We start from the raw sequence: 24,983 nt of genomic DNA on the forward strand, positions 1-24,983 counted from the left end.
AAAGACTAACTGTAGAAATCTTATTAAAATATAAGTGTGACGTATTTATTGGTTTCGGGATGGTTTGTGGGATCATCGGCTGTAGTGTTCGCACAGTATACGTACAGTGCGAGCATTGTAGCGGATGCACCATACTAATATTGTTATGAAACCTGTAGGCCTACCATGAAATGATTTCCGAAATTTCTGAGACGAACGAAACAGAAATTTGATGATAAATTTACATAATACATGCCGTGTAAAATTATTAAAAATGTTAAAATATCGTTCCTCTGGACTATTAGGATAGGATTTATGATGAACGAAATGTTAAGCTCCATTTACTGGCGCGATTTCGGTACGAACAAAAACACGAAATTGAGCCCGAAAATTCGGAATTTCATTTCATGGTAGACCACATGGTTTTATTTGCTTAACGGATGCTTATGTTTTGCGCTGTGAATAACTATAATTGGCTAATACGTAGTAAATGTAATTTAATATGTATTTAATTTTGTAAAAAGCTGTTGTTATCACAAATAAAATAAATAAATAAAAATAATAGTCCAATAGTATAATAAAGTGATTAAAAGATTTTGAACAGGGCAAGGTTTGAATCCCGCACCTTCTACACTATGCTGGGGTCAGTGCTTTTACTAGTTTCCTTTTGTTTTGACGGATGAAAATGGAATGGTAACCCCGCCTGTGCTATCGGTATACGCTGTCGGGGCACCAGTGAAGGATGATATTTTTTTTTATACTATTGAGATGGCATGCAAGCATACTCACCTTCAGGTAAGCGATTACCGTAATCCGTTAAGGTAATCCGTTTGTTGAGTCAACAAAACCAGCTCTAGTTACAGGTTACTCAATAGTTATTATATCTTATAATGCTTATCGTTGTTTTAATTTATGTATATGTATGTATTATGTATGTGTATATATATATATATATATATATATATATATATATATATATATATATATATATATATATATTTATATATTATATTTATATATTTCATATGTTTTAGTTTATCCATATATATTAAAAGTAATGTTTATGTATTATATGTGCATTTCTTATGTGTATATTATATTTATATTGTGTATTGCCTTAATGTGTTACTATAATTGTCACATATTTTTCACCACATCAGCCCTTCATACGCTTTCTGTTTTTACCCAATGGTTAGCTGGTAGAGAATGCCATATGGCATTAAGCTCGCCATTTGTACAAAATTTTATTGTACAATAAAGATTAAATAAATAAATAAATAATCTATGAACGGCTGCAATACCAAGAGTATTGCAGGCGTTTTATTATTTATTTTATTCTGTATCAGCCGAAAACTGGACTCTGGTCCTCTCTACTTTTTTTGAACTATCATCATTACCATCATCATCATCATCGTATCAGCCTTTAACTGTCCACTGCTGAACATAAGCCATATCCCCCTTGGGGGGTTTTCCCGGTAGTTGCCTCGCTAGACAGACGGATTGGCAACCGCAGTTAGATTTTGATAACGTTTTAAAAGGGACGCTGTTAAACAATATTTTTAATTAATTAACTGAGATTTCTCAGTTTCTGTGCTGATGGTTATCTTAGTTATAACCGTTTAATAACCGAAGTTAATCCGTTATCTGGTTAGGATAAATAGATGATTTATTATGTCATAAATACTGAACTAACTACTCGTATAAGAGAAAGATAATGCTTCGGTATGATATATTGTTTTATATTACGTATTATACAATAATACTATGGTTAATAGTTAACTAGTTACATTTTACGGCTTTGTCTGCGTGATTTAGGACAAATCGCCTGAGAGAGGAATAACATCTCAGTCCTCAGGAATGGCAACGTATAGGGGGTATCATGGGCGAAACAGTATACTCTGTTATGTCCATGGTACTACTCATGTCTATAGGCAACGGTTACCACTTTCCATCAGGTGGACCGTCAGCTTGTTTGCCATTCTAAGTTGTATAAAAAAAAGGAACGATGTTGCCCATTCCTCGACCATTAAATTCCTTTAGTCACCTTTTGCGACATCCATGGGAAAGAAAGGGAGTGGTCCATTCTACGCTGGGAGCACACGGCTTCATTTGACCTTTCATAGCGAATTTTCCACAATCCTCCTCAATGTTACATTAAAAATATTGACTGTAACGTTCCAGATGGCGGGGCTCCCACACAGTGCCGAGTTCCGCCGAGGGCCTCGCCCAGAGATTCGATTCTGTCAGCCTCGCGGACTCCGACGCTGGTTCCTGCTACTCAACGTGCAGCTGCAGCTACTGCAGACTCCGGGAGTGCGCCCAAGATTGTATCAGGTATAATTCATTGAAAAACTATATACTTTCCATAAATACATATGTGAATTTACAAGCGCAGTGTGGGACGACCTTCGGTTAGGTGGAGTGAAGGTCTGTGTAAGGTGACCATGATTATTCTAGACAAAAATATGAATGGTTTCGTGAAATAAATTACCTTCTAAAGAGATAAACGGTATTTTTTTGACGGTGACGACGCCGGTGGGCTGATGATATAACAGAATATACATGAAAAGACTGGTTTGTGATAGGCAGAAACAGAGAGTTGTGGAGAAAGGTGGAGGAGGTCTTTACCCAAAGAGCGGTTCATATCCAAGAATTAAAATAAGAATTGTACTAACAGTTAGTTATTAAGAAAAATTATAAATAGATTAGATACTAACAATACTGTAAATATATTAGGGGTATGAAAATAAATACTAATAATGCGACGATATATTAAAAATGGAGTAACTTCTCCCGTTTTCCCAACATTTCCGTTCACTGCTCTGCTCCTATTGATCGTAGCGTGATGAAAAGTATACTATAACCTGCCCAGGAGTATGAAGAATAATTGTACCAAGTTTCGTTAAAATCCGTCGAGTAGTTTTTGTTTCTATAACGAACATTTAGACAGACAGACAAAAATTTTACTGATTGCATTTTTGGCATCAGTATCGGTCACTAATCACCGCCTGATAGTTATTTTGGAAATATATTTCATGTACAGAATTGACCTCTCTACAGATTTATTATAAGTTTTTTTTTTATATAACTTAGAATGGCAAACAAGCTGACGGCCCACCTAATGGAAAGTGGTAACCGTCGCCTATAGATATGAGCAGTATCATGGACATAACAGAGTATACTGTTCATGTACAGAATTGACCTATCTACAGATTTATTATAAGTATAGAAGATAGATGTCGTCCATTTTACTTGAAAAATAATCTTTCAGTGTATAAAAACATTTTGTAATTAACCATTTACATAAAATGACTTTAAACCTTTTCAAACACAGATCAGTAAGCGAATTTGGTAGTTTGAATTAATTAGAATTATTCTCTTCTTTTCCAGGTATGTGTCTACTTATGTAACGAGATAGCCTTTAAGAAGACTAATTACATCTGTAAATGACGTAATGAAACATCAAAATTCATGGATATGGAGAAATGAAAATTCTCGGAAATATCTAGAATTTACAGCGACAAGAACTGCTGAGAAATAGCTGAAATCCTTGTATTACAGAATCGTTAATATTATAAATGCGAAAGTTTGTTTGCTCGTTTGTTACGCTTTCACATTTTAAACCGCTGAATAGATTATGATGAATTCTGCTATAGAGATAGATGGGATCTTAGAGACGATTATAGGGTACTTTTTCTCCCTGTGTTTCTGTTTGAAGGGTGAGATATGGCAGTGAATTTACAGGGTACGGAGGAATAACACCTGAGTCCTCAGGAATGGCAACGCATGGGGGGTATCATGGGCGAAACAGTATACTCTGTTACGTCCATGGTACTGCTCATGTCTATAGGCGACGGTAACTATTTTCTATTAGGTGGACCGTCAGCTTCTTTGCCATTCTAAATTGAATAAAAAAAAAAGCTAAACAAATTTTAATCTCTCACTCTTTTCAGTGTTATCATTAATTCATTAATTTCTTACTCAAGAGAATACGACGACCATTGCCTTATTATCACAACAGAAAATTACCTAAAAGGTGTTTTAACTCAACATTTAAAAACGCCCTTTCATCTCTGTCCAAATGATGGATACGGAAAGTTTAAATAAACCCAGATCCAGTGACCAGATAACGAGTTAAATTTCGACCGACCATTTTTCCTGTGAGATTTAGTTTTTTTTTCGAGGAAATTATTTTAAAGAAAGACATATAAATACCAGAGAGAGACTTTGTACAAAAGTTGATTGCTTGAGTACCTCTGTCCCATTCGTGTTTCAACCGTAAAGCAGTTGTGTTTGCATGGCTGTGTTTCGGTTTGAAGGGTGGGATATGGCGTGAATTTATAGGGTACAGAGCAATAACACCTGAGTCCTCAGGAATGGCAACGCATGGAGGATATCATGGGCGAAACAGTATACTTCGTTATGTCCATGGTACTGCTCATGTCTATAGGCGACGGTTACCACTTTCCATCAGGTGGGCCGTCAGCTTGTTTGCCATTCTAAGTTGTATAAAAAGAAGAAAAAAATTGTATAGTTAAAAATATTTATTTATTTTAACTCTTTATTTCACCAAAAAACACAAAAATAAACAATGATATATAAATAATTTAACTGAAATACAGTAGCGTGAAGTACAGATTAAAATATACACATAAAGGTACAAAAGGCGGTCTTATCACTAGGGCAATCTCTTACAGACAATCTTTGGTTAAAGGAGAACAGATAGAAGTGGGCAGGTGGTGCAAGAGTGAATTAATAATTTTTACATATAATGCACAAAAACATCAAATTGTTCATTAAATATACCGCAGTTAAAGTGTTTTAAATAGCTGATCTCAGTGACTAAACCTCTGGATTTTTACTGTCTATTTTTTTATTTCAATTGCTCTGATTTCTTGTTATTCGCCCGTTGTAATATGATTTCTCGGGGGGAAGGGATTGCTAGTAATGTGGATTATCAGTCCCATTGCTAACAATATACCTTTACAGGTCGACCTCCCCGTGGTCTCCCCTGGAAACCATCGTGCTGAATTCCAAGTGTATTTATCACGATGGGCTAACTGGCCTGCCTTTTTTCATTCTCGTCTATCATCCCTCACTGGTGCCCCGCCAGCGTATACCGTTAGCGTAGGCAGGATTACCATTCCATTATCATTCATTAAAAAAAAATGATTTCTCAGGGGTAGAGGGACTATCGGCCCCAATGCTAGCAATATACACTGTCAGGTGCAACTCTATAGAACCCCCACCATTTTGAAACCATCGGAGTAAATTCTTATGAATTCATCATGATGAGTCAGTTTGCCCCATTAACCTGCATTCATCCTCTCCTGTCATCCCTCATTTGTGCTCCGCTAATGTATAGCCGATAGCTCAGGCTGACTGTTCCATTATTATCCATTAAAAAAAAAGTATGATTCCTTATAAAATTCGAATTAATTCTAAGAATAGCAATTTTTTTAATGAATGATAATGGAATGGTAACCCCATTTGCGTTAAAGGTATACGCTGGCGCGGTACCAATGAGAGGAGGATAAGTGAGAATGAAAAGGCAGGTGAGTTAGCCCATGATGTGGTGAGTGCGAAAGCGAACCCATGTCTCCGACATATGGCACCTCAAGGATATATCGTCTGGTTTTTGGTGGGTACACCCCCACCTTACGGGGGGATTCCCACAGTACCCATTCACCTCCCACAAGGTGTATGGGTCTGCTAAAGCATTTTCCAGACGTTAAAAAAAAAGTCGAGTTAGGCCATCGTGATGAATTTACAAGAAATTTCGCACGATGGTTTTCAGGGAGGACCACGTAGAGGTCGACCTGATAGGGTATATTGCTAGCAAAGGGACTGGTAATCAGCATTACTAACAATCCCTCCCCTCCCCCGCCCCTGAAAGTTTCTAGCATGACTTTACTCAAACTCAACTGGTTTATGAAGTAATCAAAACTGAATATTAGGACCGAGATTGCAACATATAACTACAATTGTAGGTCCAATTTTGGTAGGAGATAGGTTCTTAATTCACTTAAGTGATAGATTCTGAATTCACTGAATTTAGGGTTGCCAGAAGAGGTATTTGATTTTTGCCCAAAAGTTGAATATTTTTTTCTCCAAATCAATATGATTTCCTCTGCTTTTAATCACACACAGCATTGTGTCAATTTTCACTATGTTTTGCCATGAATCACAAAACGAACGATGAAAAAAAAACCGCTCTTCCGCGTAATTCTACTTTTATCTTCTTACTGATACTTTACTACTTACCAATACTGCCAAACAATTGCAACAAACAAATATACTCTGTTATGTCCATGGTACTGCTCATGTATATAGGCGACGGTTACCACTTACCATCAGGTGGGCCGTCAGCTTGTTTGCCATTCTAAGTTGTATAAAAAAAAAATTAACAGAAATTTAAAAGATTAACTGTTGAATTTCTTGTGAACCCTTCTCAGCAGATAAAAACTTTTCTAAGTCTGCAACATAAAAAAAAATTACGTTTTGAAAGTGCTTGTACAAGAGTTTGTTTGAATAAAGTCGATTTGAATTTGATAATTTGATTTTTTTAGTCCATTTCACTTACATACATACATACATACATACATATATACATACATACATATCTGTCACGCCTGTCTCCTATTAGAGTAGGCAGAAACAATGGAACGCCAAATGCTTCGATTCAAACAAACCTCTTTCGCTTCTTCCACATTCATGCATTTCACTTCTCTCCAAAAATTTCATTTCTCTAAAATTTTGCGAACATAAATTGTTTTACCCAAAATAGCGAAAAATAAAACCAATCTGGCAACGCTGACTTAACTAATCCTCGCGCGCTCCCTTTGATATATACGCAGTAGCGTCGGATATGTAGTATAAGCTCTCTCATAAATGAACAAACACAGTTCAAAGCTGCAGTTCCATTCAATCGATTTAAATCACTGAAACAAAAGGTTTTAACGACTTCCATGTTGCAGACTATTATGCGAGTAACTTATGTCTTTTACACAGATATAAAATGAAATAGATGTCGCAATTACAATAATGTTATTATATTTTTTTTATTCTTAAAAGTTCAACCATTCGAACATACATACATTTACATATATAATTTCTACAAACAATGTTTATTATTACGACACAGATTTTTCACCTTGTTTGACTTTATTTTGCAAATGTTGTATTCGAAATTAATTTTGTGCTAGAACGCAAAACAACAATTTGAGGTTAACATTTTTAATGTATTTATTTATTTAACTCTTAATTGCAGTAAAAACATAAAAATAAATAATGACATATAAACAATTCAGCTGAAATATAGTAGCATGGAGTGCAGATTAACATATACACATAAAGGTACAAAAGGCGGTATATTAAAATATTCATATAAAAGTACAAATGTATAGTGTATCAAATAAAAAAAATCACATTTTTTTTGCCTGGTAATATAAGATGTTACATACATATATAGGTACAAGTAGGCACATAACCTGCAGCACCCCGTAGAAGGAGGGAGACTTTGTACAAAAGTCGATTGCTTGGGTACCTCTGTCATTCGTGTTTCAACCGTGAAGCAGTTGTGTTTGCATGGCTGTGTTTCGATTTGAAGGGTGGGATATGGCGTGAATTTACTGGGTACAGAGAAATAACACCTGAGTCCTCAGGAATGGCAACGCATGGGGAGTATCATGGGCGAAACAGTATACTCTGTTATGTCCAAGGTACCGTTCATGTCTGTAGGCGACGGTTACCACTTTCCATCAGGTAGGCCGTCAGCTTGTTTGCCATTCTAAGTTGCATAAAAAAAATTCGTTATTATATACCAGACCAGTATATACATATTGTACCTAAAATATATATATATATATATACATATATATTGCTATTCTAAGTTGTATAAAAAAAAGTATACAAGTATTAAACTGTATTTAGTGTCTACATTTTATTAAGTTGTTAAGTATATTACAATAATAATGTACAAAAGCTTATCAAAATACAGTATTCTTTATGTAAAATCTAATATATAAAATTCTCGTATCGCCATGTTTGTTACCAAACTCCTCCGAAATGGATTTACCGATTTTTATGAAATTTTGTGTGTATATTGGGTAGTACTGAGAATCGGCCAACATCTACTTTTCATACCCCTCGACGATAAGGGTGACCCTAAATATTTTTTTTTATTTTTTAACATTTTTTTTTAATTTTTATTTTATTATGATTTAGCATTGAAAAATACATACAATTTCAAATTTTCACTTTTTTACGATCAATTCCTATTTTTTAATCGTGATTTTTATATGCCGCAATAGGATTGTAAGATGGAAATCGAATATAATTGTAGTACGATATATTTTCATGTATAGTTATAGAAATAATGTAATATGGTAAAACAACGTTTACCGAGTCAGCTGGTTATTATATAAAATTATGAATAAAAAGAACATATAAACTGGACCCAGACTCCGTGCATTTCTGAAACATATTCCAATGTTAATTTTTAATCTTTATCATAGCATGGTTTAGGATTTATATGAAAGAGGGGAATTAACGCGATCATGGCAAACTATGACTATTTATATGAGTTATCTCGACGTTGTCGAAAAATTTTTTTTTATGAGTGAAAATGGTATGGTAACCCCGCCTGCGCTAACGGGATACGCTGGCGGAACACCAGTGAAGAGTGATAGATGAGAATGAAAACAGGCCGGTTAGCCCGTCATGATGAATTCATCAAGAATTAACCATGATAGTTTCCAGGGGAACCGCGAGGAGGTCGACCTGGTTGGGTATATTGCTAGCAATTGGATTCTCAGTCTCCATTACTAACAATCCCTTTCCCCCCTGTCGAAAAGGTTACGCCAGCCCTGGCCGTCTAGACAAGTGCCAAGTGAATCCATCGATGGAATTGTTATCACAAAATATATCGATATTGCTATATATATATATATATATATATATATATATATATATATATATATATATATATATATATATATATATATATATATATATATATATTGTGAATTGTTTTCATTCAAATCTTTATTTACAAAATAAACATACTTTATTCTAAGTGAAGTTATTTTCAACAATTTAAAATCCAACAGCATTTAGAGTGGTAAGTACATAAAAGTGGAGAGCTTGAACAAACGCGTCTGCACCTCGTTTTATTTCGTAAAATAGTTCTTTAAGCTTTCAAGTACTATCCGTAATGAAGCCCGCATTTCTTCTTTGTTGTGTTCCTTTTATTCTTTCTTTTCCAATTGTTATTTATCTTCTGCTATACGAAATGTAATACGACTGGGGGGGAAAGGGATTGTTAGTAATGAAGACTGAGTATCCCATTGCTAGCAATATAACCAACCAGGTTGACCTCCTCGCGGTTCTCCCTGGAAACTATCATGGTTAATTCCCGATGAATTTATCATGATGGGCTAACTGGCCTGTTTTCATTCTCATCTATCACCCTTCACTGGTACTGTGCCAGCGTAGCCCGTTAGCGCAGGCGGGGTTACCATGACATTTTCACACATAAAAAAAAAATTTAATACGACTATGTTGAGACATTTTGTTGTCGAACCACTTGCCATCAGCAGGGAATTTATGGTTTCTGGGAAGCTTCCTTCCACGAATGTTCTGATTGTGGAATAATCTTTATGCTGAAGTTATCTTTAGAGACTGCAATTCGGGGTTCTTTAAAAAGGGCATTTTAGATGAAGTTAGACTCAGTCAGTCTCTCGTTCGCATTACAACCGCTCAAGACTAAGGGTCCCGAATGGTCCCGAAAATAGTCGAGATTTTTCGACCAATTACATGTAAGTTAAACCGGAAACTGGTAGATATTACATTCAACTTTTTTTTTATACAACTTAGAATGGCAAACAAGCTGACGGCCCAGTGTACCATGGAAAGTGGTAACCGTCGCCTATAGACCATAGACATAACAGAGTATACTGTTTTGCCTATTACACGCCCCATGCGTTGCTATTCCTGAGGACTCAGGTATTATTCCTCTGTATCCCATAAATTCACGCCATATCCCACCCTCCATACCGAAACACAGTCATGCAAACACAACTGCTTCACGGTAGAAACACGAATGGGACAGAAGTGCCCAAGCAATCGACTTTGAATGACATTTCAAATACACTTAGATCCTATCCTAAATTAACATTATATGGTATTTTTTAATTTAATCCACGTGGACAAAAAAGCGGGATGCAATTAGTTTATGCTCCATATATACTTCGTCCGTGTGGTCCCGGCATAGAATAAACCACCCCTTACTTTCCAATGGATGTCGTAAAAGGCGACTAAAGAAACTTAATAGTCGAAGGATAGGCAGCAGCGTCCCTCTTAAAACATCACTAAAACCTAACTGGTGTTGCCAACCTACCTGCCAAGCGTGGCAACTACTGGCAATACCCCCCTCATGGGGAAGGTTTATGTTCAGAAATGGGCAATTAATGGCTGAAATGATGTTATACTTCGTTGGTATATAGTTAGAACTCGTATTAAGTGTATAAATTAATTGCGTCGATTAAACGCAAAAAAATACACCAAATGGGTAACGTTCCGTGAAACATGTGAACGAAACGCAATATGGCGAGACGTATCGTTATCGGAAAATAGAGAAATGTCTACGCCTTTATATGACTTTCTCATTACTGAGCGTATTCATTGAATAAACTGCTATATCTATCTTCACGTCATGTCCTGTACGGAGTTAACAGAGTGAACAATATTTTGTAAAAAGTATATTTTACAAAGTATATATCGCATATGGCGGAAGGCATTAGGAAAGGCCTATGTCCATAAGAGTAACATAACTAACTAACTTTTAGGTAACTTCGCCCGCGCTATCGGTATACACCGGCGGGACACCAGTGAGGGATGATAGGTGAGGATGAAGCAGGTCAGTTAGACCACCGTGACGAATTCCATTAGAATTAACTACGACGGTTTCCAGGGGGAACCATGTGGAGGTCGACCTGATAGAGTGTATTGCTAGCAATGGGTCAATTAGACTCCATTACTAACAATACCTTCCCCCCGGAAGCAGGTATAATTACGCTATAAATATATTAAACCAGAATACGGAATCGTTATGTATTCACCAGGGAGCGATTTTTGTACAAAAGTCGTCTGCTTGGGTACATTTGTCCCATACATGTTTTTGTCGTGAAGCAGTTTTTCGTTAATAACCTTTCTTGTTACAAATTTATATATGATAAACGAATCTGCATTTTGTAATTTCTAAAATCTAATATTTCATACGCCATCTAGTAGTGAATATTTGCATTAACCGAATATAACAAGCAGCCTTCTACTTTCACTTTGCTTTACTTGGTTGCTTGTAATTTTTCACAGCACTCATTAGTAAAAAGTATAGTCAGATGGCGCTGTTCAATTTTATATAAATTGTAGTAATATTTACGGCGACATGCTGAAGAAGGGCCAAATTAAAAGTACCCGTAACCGGCGAGCGTGTATGAAAAGATTGATGAATGTGGAGGAAGCGAAAGAGGTTTGTTTGAATCGAAGCATTTGGCGTTCCATTCAAAGATGCTTTCCAAAAGAAACCGCATCGAGACCGACCTGATAAGCTGTACTGGAGGGAAAGGTATTGTTAGTAATGCGGACTGTCAGTCCCATTGCTAGCTATATACCCTATCAGGTCGACCTCCACGTGGTTCCCCCTAGAAACTATCGTGAACAATTCTTGTTGAATTCATCACGATGGGCTAACTGATCTGCTTCATCCTCACCTATCATCCTTCACTGGTGCCCCGTCGATGTAAACCGATAGGGCAGATGGGGTTACCATTTCATTACTCCAAATACTTTTAATTCGTCAATTTTTAATATACTGCAGGGTTCGGAAGGTTGTTATCTGTTGAGAAGAGTCCGCAAGAAACTCAACAAATACTCTTTTAAATTTCTGTTAACATTATGTGTATTTATTTAAAAGTTCTAAGATAAAATTACATGGTCGTTAAAAGCCTGTGCATGATCGACTAACACCGTGCACATTGGTCAATCAAGTAATTGTTTAGAGAGTGTAATAGGCTTTGTTCTATAAATGTTTTTAATAACAGTTTTAAACTTATTAAAGGACAGATCTAAAATATTCTCTGGTATCTTATTTTAACATTTTTTTATGAAATTTAGAATGGCAAACAATCTGACAGCCCACCTGATGGAAAGTGGTAACGGTCGCCTATAGACATGAGCAGTACCATGGGCATAACAGTGTATATTGATTCGCCCATGATACCTCCCATGCGTTGCCATTCCTGAACACTCAAGTGTTATTCCTCTGTACCCTGTAAATTCACTGCCATATTCCACCCTTTAAACCGAAACACTGCCACGCAAATAACTGTTTCACGATAGAAACACGAATGGAAAAGAGGTACCCAAGCAAACGACTTTTGTACAAAGTCTCCCTCTAGTAAATTTTGGTTAATTTAATGCCCATTCCCATAAAAGACCTTTTAACTTTTTCTAAACGATATTTTCGAACAGCCAGTTTGTATCTAGTGTTAAAAATATTAAGATGGCTGTTTTTAACTGTCTAATCAGTGTTTTTGCCGTCACAGACCTTGGCAGTCTTCTATTATCATGCAACATTACACGATGCCAATTACTTGTATGTTATTCTCACAAACGTCTCAAAACACACCAATTCTATTGTGAACTATTATTGTGTATGCCGTTTAGATTTCACAGAGCGATAAAGTAACTATAATGAGTTTTGTTTTCTGTTTATTCGAAATCAAAAATGTTAGATCAAGCGTCGACAATACAAGGGTCTAATTTTGTTCTCTCTTGTTAGACAAACAATGAAATTAATGGATTTTGTTTTTCTTGTTTCGTTGTTTTATCTGCATGATTAATTATTAAGTGTTAATGATAATTAAAGAAATTTACTAATCAGATATATATGAGTGACGCTAGGACGTTACGTTGCATCATCGTCATCATGTCTGCCGTTCACTGTCCACTGCTGTACATAAACTTTCGTGTGGAGGTTTAGTACAAGTAAAAGTAATACTTAATTCTTCCAAAAGAAATTTTATATATATATATATATATATATATATATATATATATATATATATATATATATATATATCAGGAATGGCAAATCATGGGGGTATCATGGGCGAAACAGTATACTCTGTTATGTCCACGGTACTGCTCATGTCTGTAGGCGACGGTTACCACTTTCCATCAGGTGGGCCGTCAGCTGTCAGCTTGTTTACCATTCTAAGTCGTATAAAAAAAGCCATAGTCTCACCGGGTTAGGGGAGGATTGTTAGTAATGTGGATTACCCTGTAAGATCAACCTCCATGTGGTCCCCCGAGGAAACCATCGTGTTGAGTCCCCGGTATATCCATCACAAGAGCTAACCGACCTGTCCTTTCATTATTATATTTGTCTGTTGACTGTATATCTATCTGTTTACTGTATGGATAATCTGGTAGTATTATTTTATTGTTACCTCATTGCCTTTGGCCGCAACAGAATATCAGTGCTTTGCTCTTTTAAGGGCGAAGCAATAAACTGAGTTGTGACCATTTTATATTGGCACGCGAACAAAAGGAAAAATTGTACTTGTCTTTATGTATTTTTTTAACAATTTCTCTTATCTCGCTTTTTATGTATATCTCTGTCTGTTATAATTTGTGTGCTTTAAGTAATGCAAATAAATTATCTATCTATCTATTTCATCATCTCGCTGGTGTCTCGTCAGCGTATACCGACAACGCAGACGGTTTTTTTTAATGGGTGATAATGGAAGAGTCTCCATCTGCGCTATCGGTATGCACTGGCGGGGCACCAGTGATAGATGACTGATGAGGATGAAAGCAGGTCGTCAGGATGAGCTAACTAGCTCAACTACTAGAATTCAACTAGAATTAGCCACTATGGTGTCCAGGAGGAACTAAATACTATTTCATTTTCAAACACAAAAGCCATAGTCGCACCCACTATTTCTGTGCTGTGAGTTGCATTAGTAAATCACTGAACTATGACGCCCTCACATAAACATACTTATGAATATACAAACACAATTTTTAATAAACAATTCCAACAAGTCTGGAGTTTTTACGACCGTGAAAGAAATGTGCTTAACAGTAACCGTGGCCAGCGGCGGTAATCAATGTCTCGTATGTATATCGTTATAAAATCGTTACGATAACGAAACGATATCGCTTGGATAAATAGATGTGTTTGTTTCTGTTATATATTATAAAGTAAAAGAAATTACATTGGATATTTTTTCGTATTTAAACTATTGTAAAATTTTAGACTTTCGCGTTAAATTTTTTTTTATTTACAAAAAATGTAAATTAACGCAACCATTTGGGTTAACTGTGATAATATACCATGATATTTTTCGATAATTTGGGGCCGATCGATATACAAATTCGATGTTAAAATTATATAACACATACCGTTCAAAGGTATTAAAAATGTTAAAATATCGTTCTTTTGAACTTCTATGGTAGGATTTATGACAAACAAACAAACTTTTAAGCTGTATTTACTGGACTGATTTCGGTATGAGCGAAAATAGGAAATTGAGTCCGAAATTTCATAATTTCATTTCATGGTAGAGTCCGTGTATTATCGCGACGTTTCAAACAGGTTACACCGGCCATGGTCACGAGTAGACTGATGTAGTGTGGTCATGTCTCCGCTTCCGAGACAGAAGATCATGTTTCTGTTTATTTGCCATACCTGATCAAAACATTGTCGATTTCAACATGAACATTCAATAACCTAGTTCTTTTACCAAAACTAGAAGAGAGCGTTTCATTGTACGAGGTCTGTCCGGAAAGTTCGTATAAAAGTGTTCTGGAATGCGAGAAAGAGGAGTGGGGAGGCCAGGTAAGCGCAGGACCCCTTCCTTATGTCCCTAACAATGCTTCAGTTCTGGTCTGACCGCCGTGCGGTGCGAACTGGCTTGTCACGCCATCTGTGAAGTTACCTCTTAACGAAACCCCGTCGGCATGGAGCCCGCTTCCGTTGAAGAGCAGCGCGTCGTAATCAAGTTTCTCTCGAAACTCGGCAAGAATGGCCGTGAAATTTTTGCCGATCTCAGAACAGTTTATGGGGATGATGCTGTGAAGGAACCAACCGTCCACAAGTGGCTAAAAAGATTCAGAGAGGGCCGAGAAAGCGTTCAAGATGACCCACGTTCAGGACGTCCTTCCACTTCACATTCCGACGAAAACGTGGAAAGAATTCGAACTTGTGTTAATGGGGACCGTCGTTTAACGGTCAGACAGTCGTGTGGCACGAGTTCGTCCAGAATTGGCGCGAGAGGGGCGTTGGATTCTTCACCACGACAATGCCCCTGCCCACACCTCTCTTGTTGTCCGTGAGTTTTTGAGTAAAAATTCCATTACGGTGACCGAACACCCCCCCTATTCGCCGGATTTGGCCCCGTGTGACTTCTTCTTGTTCCCAAAAACCAAATTGGTACTTCGGGGGCGGCATTTGGGGGACATAAATGAGATAAAAAAAGCTACGACGGGGCAGCTGAGAAACCTACAACCAGAGGACTTTCAAGGAGCCTTCTCACAGTGGAAACGGCGTTGGCACAAGTGCATTATGTCACAGGGGGAGTACTTTGAAGGGGATAAAATTGATTTACCTGAATAATTGTAAAATAAAATTTTTAAAAAACTTTTATACGTACTTTCCGGACAAACCTCGTAGAGTAGATTTTCTATCTTTGATTATTTAGATCAATATTTCAAGAAAGATCAAGGGAAAGCTCTTTAAAATGACCAAATCAAGTTTTATCATTAATCATATATCATTATCATATATATAATTTCTTTCTTTTTTATACTCGCTTATTTTTCTATGAAGATTTCCGTTCTTTTTTTTTCTTAATTTAAAATCCATATTAAAAGATTAATCGATTTTTGTAAGATCAATCTTTAAAATGCCAATTTTCCCGTCGTTCATACACTTCTAGATTTGAATCGACTCAGAAGATTTATATATTTGTAAATAAATTTCAGAAACCTTATTTTATTATCGATTCTAAAAGCTTTATTACGATATAAAAACGATAACAAATCTAAAGTCCATTTACAGAATAAGACCGTAAACTTGAAACTGTCAAGTTCAAGCTACCAAGCAGCTTCAGTTCGATTGCTACCCGCGGCGCGTGCGCACGTTCCGTAAATGCCGCGTGCATCCGTCCGTGAATAAAAAAAAAAATGTGTGCGTGATTGAAGTAACTGTGTTTGTATGTGTATTTGTTTGGACTAATGTAAAAGGAGTATTGATTTTTGTATTGATTTCAAGATTTGGTAAGTTTTTATTTACACGCATCTTGTATTAGTGCATTCTGTTGACAGTAAAACTGTAATTTGATTTACTTTTTGTTGTAAACCGTTATTTTGTCAATAATATGGTCTGATTTCAAGATAATCCAATAATATAGCTTCCCACTGTTGGGGCATGTGTTTTTCTTTAATAAGAGTTTATTTCCAGTATTTTTTCTCTTGCATTGCGTTCGTCTATTAATCTTTGCTATCCTAGTCACCTCTATCGAGAGTCCCCAGAGTACTGGGGATGAAAAGTAGTGTTACTACGTGTGTGACATACTGTGACGTTCCCTAGAGTTGATATTTTTCATATTTTTCATCCCCAGGATTAAATATTACTGGAAGCAAGGGATTGTTAGTATTGGGGTTTAACAACTCCATTGGTATTACTTTATCAAGTTAATTTCCACGCGTATTCCCTTGGAAACCATCGTGGTTAATTATTCTATAATTCATCACTATGACCTAACTGACCTGCTATTATCCTGACCCACCATCTCACATTAGTGCCTCGCCAGCTGACACCGTTAACGCAACGGCGTTACCATTCCATTTTCACCCAACAAAGAAAAAGTATAACTATATCTGTGACATACTCTGATATTCCTTGGGGACAAAAAGTAGTATTACTACATGTGACTTACTTACATGTGAATTACATCACACGAATTTTCTAAGGTAATAATAACATTATTTATTATTGGCGTTTGGTATATATCACGTGATCGATAAACAATTTCTACTGTCGCCTTTCTCTGTCGTGAAAACACGAAGATTGTGTTATTGCATTTATTAGTCACGTCAACTATAAGAATCTTCCGCTTTACTTTCGTGCGGCGTTTTATTCGATTTCAGAGATGTGACGTTTGTTTTTGACAGAATGGTGTCTTACAGACACTCAATATATTTATTTATTATTATTATTATTACAGCCGTTAACTGCCCACTGCTGGACATAAGCCTTCCCCATAAGGGGAGTTTTGCCAGTAGTTGACACACTTGGTAGGCGGGTTGGCAAACGCTGTTAGGCTTTTAAAGACGTTTTAAGAGGGACGCTGCTGCCTATCTCTCGCCCTCCCCTAATAGCCTCTTACGATACCCACGGGAAAGGAATGGATGGCCCATTATGTATACATGTTCGCAAATGAGATACTTTTTCAACCGACTTAAAAAGAAGGAGGTTCTTGTTTTAATTGTATTCTTTTTTAATTTTTATTACCTCATAACTCCGTCAGTTATAAACCTATTTGAAAAATTCTTTTTATTTTTATTTTAAAGGGTTCTTACAATTTGGTTTCATAGAACTATCAAAATCGGTTCCGTAGTTAGTTCGGTTTTATCACAGTTGCAATTGGTTTTATTGTGAAACACAATCTAAAATATTTTTGTTACTTGGAATGGCAAACAAGTAGACATGAGTAATATGGATACCGATGCGATATCTATATATTGGGTTCCCTGGACATTGATAAAGGTCATCACAGATTTCAATATGGGCCATATCCGTAGATTAGATAGATAGATACTCTTTATTGTTTCCTCCAAAAGATTACATTAGTAAACTTATTATAAATATAAATAATTACAAGAAATAATCACAATGAGAAAACATCTTATTTCGAATATGTTAAAAGTTTGTTATGCAATATTATTTTTTGGATAACAGAAATTTAATATATTTGTTATTGGACCAATATATACATATTATAACTAAAATATTGTTATATATTACTCAGAGGGAGACTTTGTACAAAACTCGTTTGCTTGGGTACCTCTGTCCCATTCGTGTTTCAACCGTAAAGCAGTTGTGTTTGCCTGGCTGTGTTTCGGTTTTAAGGGTGGGATATGGCGTGAATTTACAGGGTACAGAGGAATAACACCTGAGTCTTCAGGAATGGCGACGTATAGAGGGGTATCATGGGCGAAACAGTATACACTGTTATGTCCATGGTACTGCTCATGTCTATAGGCGACGGTTACCACTTTCCATCAGGTGGCCCGTTAGCTTGTTTGCCATTCTAAGTTGTATAAAAGAAAAATATTACCCAACTCTAGAAATAAACTGACGGCTTACCTGATGGAAAATGGTAATTGTTGCCTAAAGATATAAACAGCATCTCGGAGATCGCAAACCAACAGTAATTCCCATGCGATCTCATTATTTTGGACTATTGAAAGACAAGCTTTTTCAGGCAGAATAACCTGTAACACTGCGACCTTTTAATGATCTTTTGTACTCGCCCTTTTTTTAAAGTTCTCTGCTAATTCCTATCAATGATAGGAATTTTAAGATGCTCTTTGTAGCGACGTTTTTCATCTTCTCAGGGTATGGAGTGTGTTTTCCAAAGGAGATATATCGTTTATATATGAGTGAGCTATAGCCACACATTGAGTACTGCGGCGTTTCTTCCTCGTTGTGACAAAACCTGCGAACACTTTTGGCCTAGTTGGGCCATATGCTTGTTTAGTTTTCAGTATCCAGTAAAAGCCCTTGTACATATATTATTTTTACTAAAAAGAATTAATTTCTTATACTTTAGACTAAGATATTATTACATTTTTGGGTAAAAGTAGTTTTTTTTTATGGGTGAAAATGGTATGGTAACCCCGCCTGCGCTAACGGGATACGCTGGCGGAGCACCAGTGAAGGGTGATAGATGAGAATGAAAACAGGCCAGTTAGCCCATCATGTTGAATTCATCAGGAATTAACCATGATAATTTCCAGGGAGAACCGCGAGGAGGTCGACCTGGTTGGGCATATTGCTAGCAATGGGATTCTCAATCTCCATTACTAACAATCCCTTTCCCCCTGGGTAAAAGTAGTTAAACCCTGCTTGCGCTGTCAGTACAAAAAAGGGGTATCAGTGAGAGATGATAGATGAGAATGAAAGCAGCTCAGTTGACCCATCGTGACGAATTCAACAATAATTTACAACGATGGTTTCCAGGGGGAACCGCGTGGAGGTCGACTTAATAGGGTATTTTACTAACAATAGAATTGCTCTATAATTGTTTATAACAATACTACTATTTGTTTAGATATTTATTAACTTTCATAAACACAGTTTAACAAATAACATAGGACATATTATTTGAAGGCTATGCAGATCTATTTTATAAATTATAACATATTTTCCATATATTTACAACGCAAATAAAATTTTGCAATAAATTTAACTTGATTTATATGCAATAAATGATATTTGGCATTTTCACGCAAACATGAAAGTGTCTAATAATACGAGCATGAGATTTCGTCATTGAATTTCTAGTTATTAAAATTTTTAATATATTATTTATTGCATAAATACAAGTCATTTATTGCATATATTGGCCGTGTGGTCCCGGCATAGTATAAGCCCCCCATATTGAGTAGTTTTGTCAGTAGTTGCCACGCTTGATAGGCGGGTTGGCAACCGCAGTCGACCTCCACGCAATTCCCCCTGGAAACTATCCTGCTTAATTCTTGTCGAATTCATCATGGTGGGCTAACTGACCTGCATTCATTCTCACCTATCATTTTCCACTGGTGTCTCGTCGGTGTATACCGATAGCGCGTATGGGGCTACCATTCCATTTTCATCAATTAAAAAAACCGCAGTTAGGCTTCGGAGATGTTTTAAGAGGGGCGCAGCTGCCCATCCTTAGTCGCCTTTTACTATGCTCGTAGAAAGAAAGGGCAGCCCATTCTATACCGGGATCATACTGAGACTATGTATTAATTTTTTTTTTCTTTCGACAATTCTATAAGAGATGGCGCTATTTCGATTTTTAAGAAAGGCTCTCTGGAGAAATGATGCTTAAAAAGCAATAAAGATCGGATCAATTAATGGATTCTGTAATTGAAACTTTTCACTTTTTGATAAGTGAAATGCGGTATACGCGCTTATAATGCATTGATGTCTTGATTTTGTTGAAATGCTTGAAAATATGCTCAGTGGCAAATCTTGCTTTTTTTTATGCAACTTAAAATGACAAACAAGCTAACGGCCCACCTGATTCATCTCAATCATCAGGACGAGTGGCGGTCCTCCACCGTGCATTTTTCAAGGCACTTTCTTCCACGTACAACCATTCTATGGAATCAACTTCCAGCAGCAGTATTTCCGAACCGATACGACAACATAACCTTCAAGAAAAGTGTATAATACCTTTTTAAAAGGCCGGCAGCACACCTGCAATGCCGCTGGTGTTGTAGGTGATCATGGGCGGCGGTAGTCACTTACCATTAGGTGAGCCGCATGCTCGTTTGCCCCCTGTGTTGTAAAAAAAATGGCAACCGTGGCATACAGACATGAGCAGTACCATGGACTTAACAGAGTATACTGTTTCACCCATGATACCCCCCATCAGTTGCCTTTCTTGAACCCTCAGGTGTTATTCCTCTGTACCCTGTAAATTCACGCCATACCCCATCCTTCAAACCGAAATACAGCCATACAAACACAACTGCTTCACGGTTGAAACACGAATAGGACAGAGGTACCCAAGCAAACGACTTTCGTACAAAGTCTCCCTCTGGTATTATATCCTTGCTTGGATATATCCACAATCTTTATTAACTCACCTCCATATTTTATTGTATTGAATGTAGGTTAAGTATTAAAAATGTCATGTAGAATCGACGCGATCTTAATTAAAAAGTTTTTGACCGTTAAGTGAAGTTTCACTTATAGTAGTTATGTTATATTAAATACTTAAATAAAATTTATATTTTCCTTAATCTTAAATGGCATTTAATTGAAGTTTAATTGCCTTTACAATAGGCATACATGCATACGGCCTTCCTAGGCGAGTAACAGTGGAATCTGTCAATACGTATATTAGATAAAAATGGACAGCAATATTCGGCATCTTGTTCCATGCGTACGCTATTGAAAATTTATCTATTGAAATATTCATTTACCACCTATATGGAGGTAGGGGGAAGACTGTAATTAAAAAAAAATAGTTAAGCTCTATAGATTCTGTCTGTACAAAATTTTACATGAGGTTAAGAAGGAGACCAGAGGGAGACTTTGTACAAAAGTCGATTGCTTGGGTACCTCTGTCCCATTCGTGTTTCTACCGTGAAGCAGTTGTGTTTGCATGGCTGTGTTTCAATTTGAAGGGTGGGGATATGGCGTGAATTTACAGGGTACAGAGGAATAACAACTGAGTCCTCAGGAATAGCAACGCATGGGGGGGGGGGGGGTATCATGGGCGAAACAGTATACTCTGTTATGTCTATGGTACTGCTCATGTCTATAGGCGACGGTTACCACTTTCCATCAGGTGGGCCGTCAGCTTGTTTGCTGCAAGTTGTATAAAAAAAAAGGATTTTCCAATATTTTTTTATACGTATACCTATATTACGCGATAGATTTTAGTTATTCTATTTTTTTTTTTTGCTAATGAAAGAGTTTTATTACACTACATTAAATTAGATAGTTCTCTAGTACGAATACTTGTCAAGAGGATTAGATCATTATTAGTGATTATTTATTTATTTTACACTTTATTGCACCATTTATAAAATAGTAAATACATTTAATTGTAATGAGAAATGATACAAAAGGCGGGCTTATCGCTAAGCAATCTCTTCCAGACAACCTTTGGGTAGAGGATTTGATTAAGTACTAACATGCGCCATGTGATCCCGGCATAGAATAGGCCAGCCCTTCCTTTTCCGTGGATGTCGTAAGAGGCGACTAAGGGAGGGCGAGAGATGGACAGTAACGTCTCTTTTGAAGTATCACCAAAGTCACATCACCATCATATATATATATATATATATATATATATATATATATATATATATATATATATATATATATATATATATATATATAATTTTAGCCATTATCCGTCCACTGCTGGACATAGGCCATTCTTTATATCTAATCGACAATAATCCTTGAAATATATTTTCTATTAATAAAATACAATTAAACACAAAAAAAAACTATATTTAGTTAGAAATTTGAATATACAATATTTTATTGTTGCAAAACACGCTCAGCTACCAATACTTCAAAGTGAGCAAATTACAAATTACGTCGCCCCATGAAATCTCGATTTCATAAGCTAAATTCTATGGTAATTTTCTGAATTGGCAATCATTAATTGTTTAATTTCATACTTTTTTTGTTGCGAAATATAAAAATAGGCATATTGCTCTAGATATGTTACAAGTGTTTGTGTTGTATGTATCAAGACTTTCAACATTATTTATTATCTAGAATATATTTAAGAAAGTAGAAGATTGGGTTTGATTGAAAGCACAAACTTTTGAAAATCCTAGACGATTTTGAAAAATTCATTTTGTTATTAATAGCTTATTTCTTTATGAAAGTTCTAGGCTATTCAACATTACTATACGACCACGTGTGAAGCTAAGGCATACAACTAGTTCGCTACAATATATTCTTGTTAAATTTGTTTCATTGATATGATATATGTTTATATTTAGGTGTAAAGTTAAGTACTAAAGAATTATTTCTTTCTTTCTTTCTTTTCTCTTTCATTTATTCTTTGTTTCTATAATCTGTGCCCGCCACTTGCTTGGTCATAAAAGGTGTTTTTTTTTATACAACTTAGTATGGCAAACAAGCTAACGGCCCACCTGATGGAAAGTAGTAACCGTCGCCTATATACATGAGCAGTACCATGGACATAACAGAGTATACTGTTTCGCCCATGATACCCCCCATGCGTTGCCATTCCTGAGGACTCAGGTGTTATTCCTCTGTACCCAGTAAATTCACGCCATATTCCACCCTTCAAATCGAATCACAGCCATGCAAACACAACTGCTTCACGGTTGAAACACGAATGGGATAGAGGTACCCAAGCAATCGACTTTTGTACAAAGTCTCGTAACTGTAATTTAATACATAATGTACCATTTTTAAATTAACTAAATTTTTTCGTCACAATTGACATATGTCTTGATCTTAGAATATATAAACAGAGTGTTTCCATATAAATGCTTCGAGAAAAGCGGGTCAACTTGCGGGTCAAATTTTTTATACAATTTTACATGATAAATAGTGTGAGTTATGAATGTTTCCATTATAAATTTTATATTTATTTTGTTTTATAATTTTTGCATTTTTTTTATGTGTAAAAGTTCATTTTGTTTATTAAATAATTTAATATAGATACGTCAATGTATATTATGTGCGTAAATATATAGAACACTGATAAAAAAAAATGAAGTCAGCTAATTTGACAATTAGCTGACAAAGAGTATTCTGACACTTCCCTATGGTTGACTGGGATGCTTTTAGCATTAAGTCCGCCATGTACACATATTTGTACTAATGAATAAATAAATGAATAAATAAAGTTGATCAGTTTTTGAGAGTCGATGCCCTATCTATATAATCTAAGGCCGAGATGTTGTACCTTACCCTAGCGTGATGGGGTAATGCATTATTATATGATTCGTTCGACTGGTTGTATTGTAATAAAATTAAATAAATATTAAATTATAAAATTCAGTAAGCCAAGCAGAGGTTCTCTTGAGCAAAGAAGATAGCCAATAGATCGGGTTTGTTAAGACCAATTCTTAACATCAGCAGGTCGATTCCCACGCAATTGCCCTGGAAACCACCGTGATTAGTTCCTTATGAATTCATCACAGTGGGTCAACCGACTTGATTCCATCCTCACGGGCAGGATACCGGTGAAGGAAGATTCCTTCACTAGTACCTGCCCCTGTATACCGTATATACCTACCGTTAGCGCAGTCTGGGTTACCATTCCATTTTTTTTAATGGGCGAAAATGCTCTCATTAAAGATAGAAAACAAAACTCAACTAACAGAGACAGGGGAAAGGATTGTTAATAATAAGCAAGCCAATCCTTATTGCCATAAATATACCCTATCAGGTTGACCTCCATGCGGCCCCACCAGAAACCATCATGGCTTATCTCAGGTGAATTCATCACGATGGGCGAACTGATTTGATTTCCTTTAAATTCAATTGTGAAGAATAAAACATGATGAAAAAAAAAATGAATTAGATTGTAATAATAAATGGTTACAATTTGTCATTTTATCTATCTATCCTATTTAAGAGCTGCACTCTTGTCGGTGGAGCTCTTGCCACTCACTACGATTTACAGCGAGTTTCTTCACCTCTTGATACGACACGATTTGTCATTACGGTAACCATAATTCGGTACTGTATATCACCACTTGCAGCTAGTGACACTGATATATCTATGTGGTCAGAAATAGATAGACCTATACCCAAACTAAAACAATAAGTCCAATGAAAAATAACTTCTATTTTCATTACATCTTTGTTCTAAATCGATTGACCACTCGAACGTTTCGGAAATGACGCTGTTATGCAATTTTTTTACTTACACGCTTTGTCACGTAACTAGAGCTGCTCGTAGTTTGTTGCAGAACAAATTAATAAGTAGGCAGATTAATTAAAATAATGGCCGTGCATTTAATCATTTTTCTTAGCCGACCTTAAATATAGGAGGTCGTGTGTTTTACACTATATCATAACGTGAGGTTTATTCTTTTAGAACTATTTCATTGTTTTGTTAACTATATGAGTTTACTGCTTGCATACATATAATAATCGACTATGTACTTAAAATATATACACGCCTATCTCCCATTGAGGTAAGCAGTAT

The 24,983-nt window shown here is 36.2% G+C and overlaps 1 protein-coding gene across 4 annotated transcripts in view; it reads left to right on the top strand.

Annotated features, from left to right (window-relative positions):
* Positions 1–24,983, top strand: part of LOC113509559 (uncharacterized) — a 188,818-nt gene that overhangs the window by 50,447 nt on the left and 113,388 nt on the right. Inside the window, exon 3 of one of the 4 annotated variants that reach the window (XM_052903347.1) lies at positions 2,161–2,313. In XM_052903347.1, the coding sequence (XP_052759307.1) occupies positions 2,161–2,313 (153 nt within the window). Of the gene's footprint in view, positions 1–2,160; positions 2,314–16,156; positions 16,324–24,983 lie in introns of those variants that run through there. The other 3 variants (XM_052903350.1, XM_052903348.1, XM_052903349.1) reach the window with 3 other exon arrangements.

Source organism: Galleria mellonella, unplaced genomic scaffold (assembly GCF_026898425.1).
Source record: "Galleria mellonella isolate WM207_F2 unplaced genomic scaffold, CSIRO_AGI_GalMel_v1 utg139, whole genome shotgun sequence".
Lineage (NCBI taxonomy): Eukaryota > Metazoa > Arthropoda > Insecta > Lepidoptera > Pyralidae > Galleria > Galleria mellonella.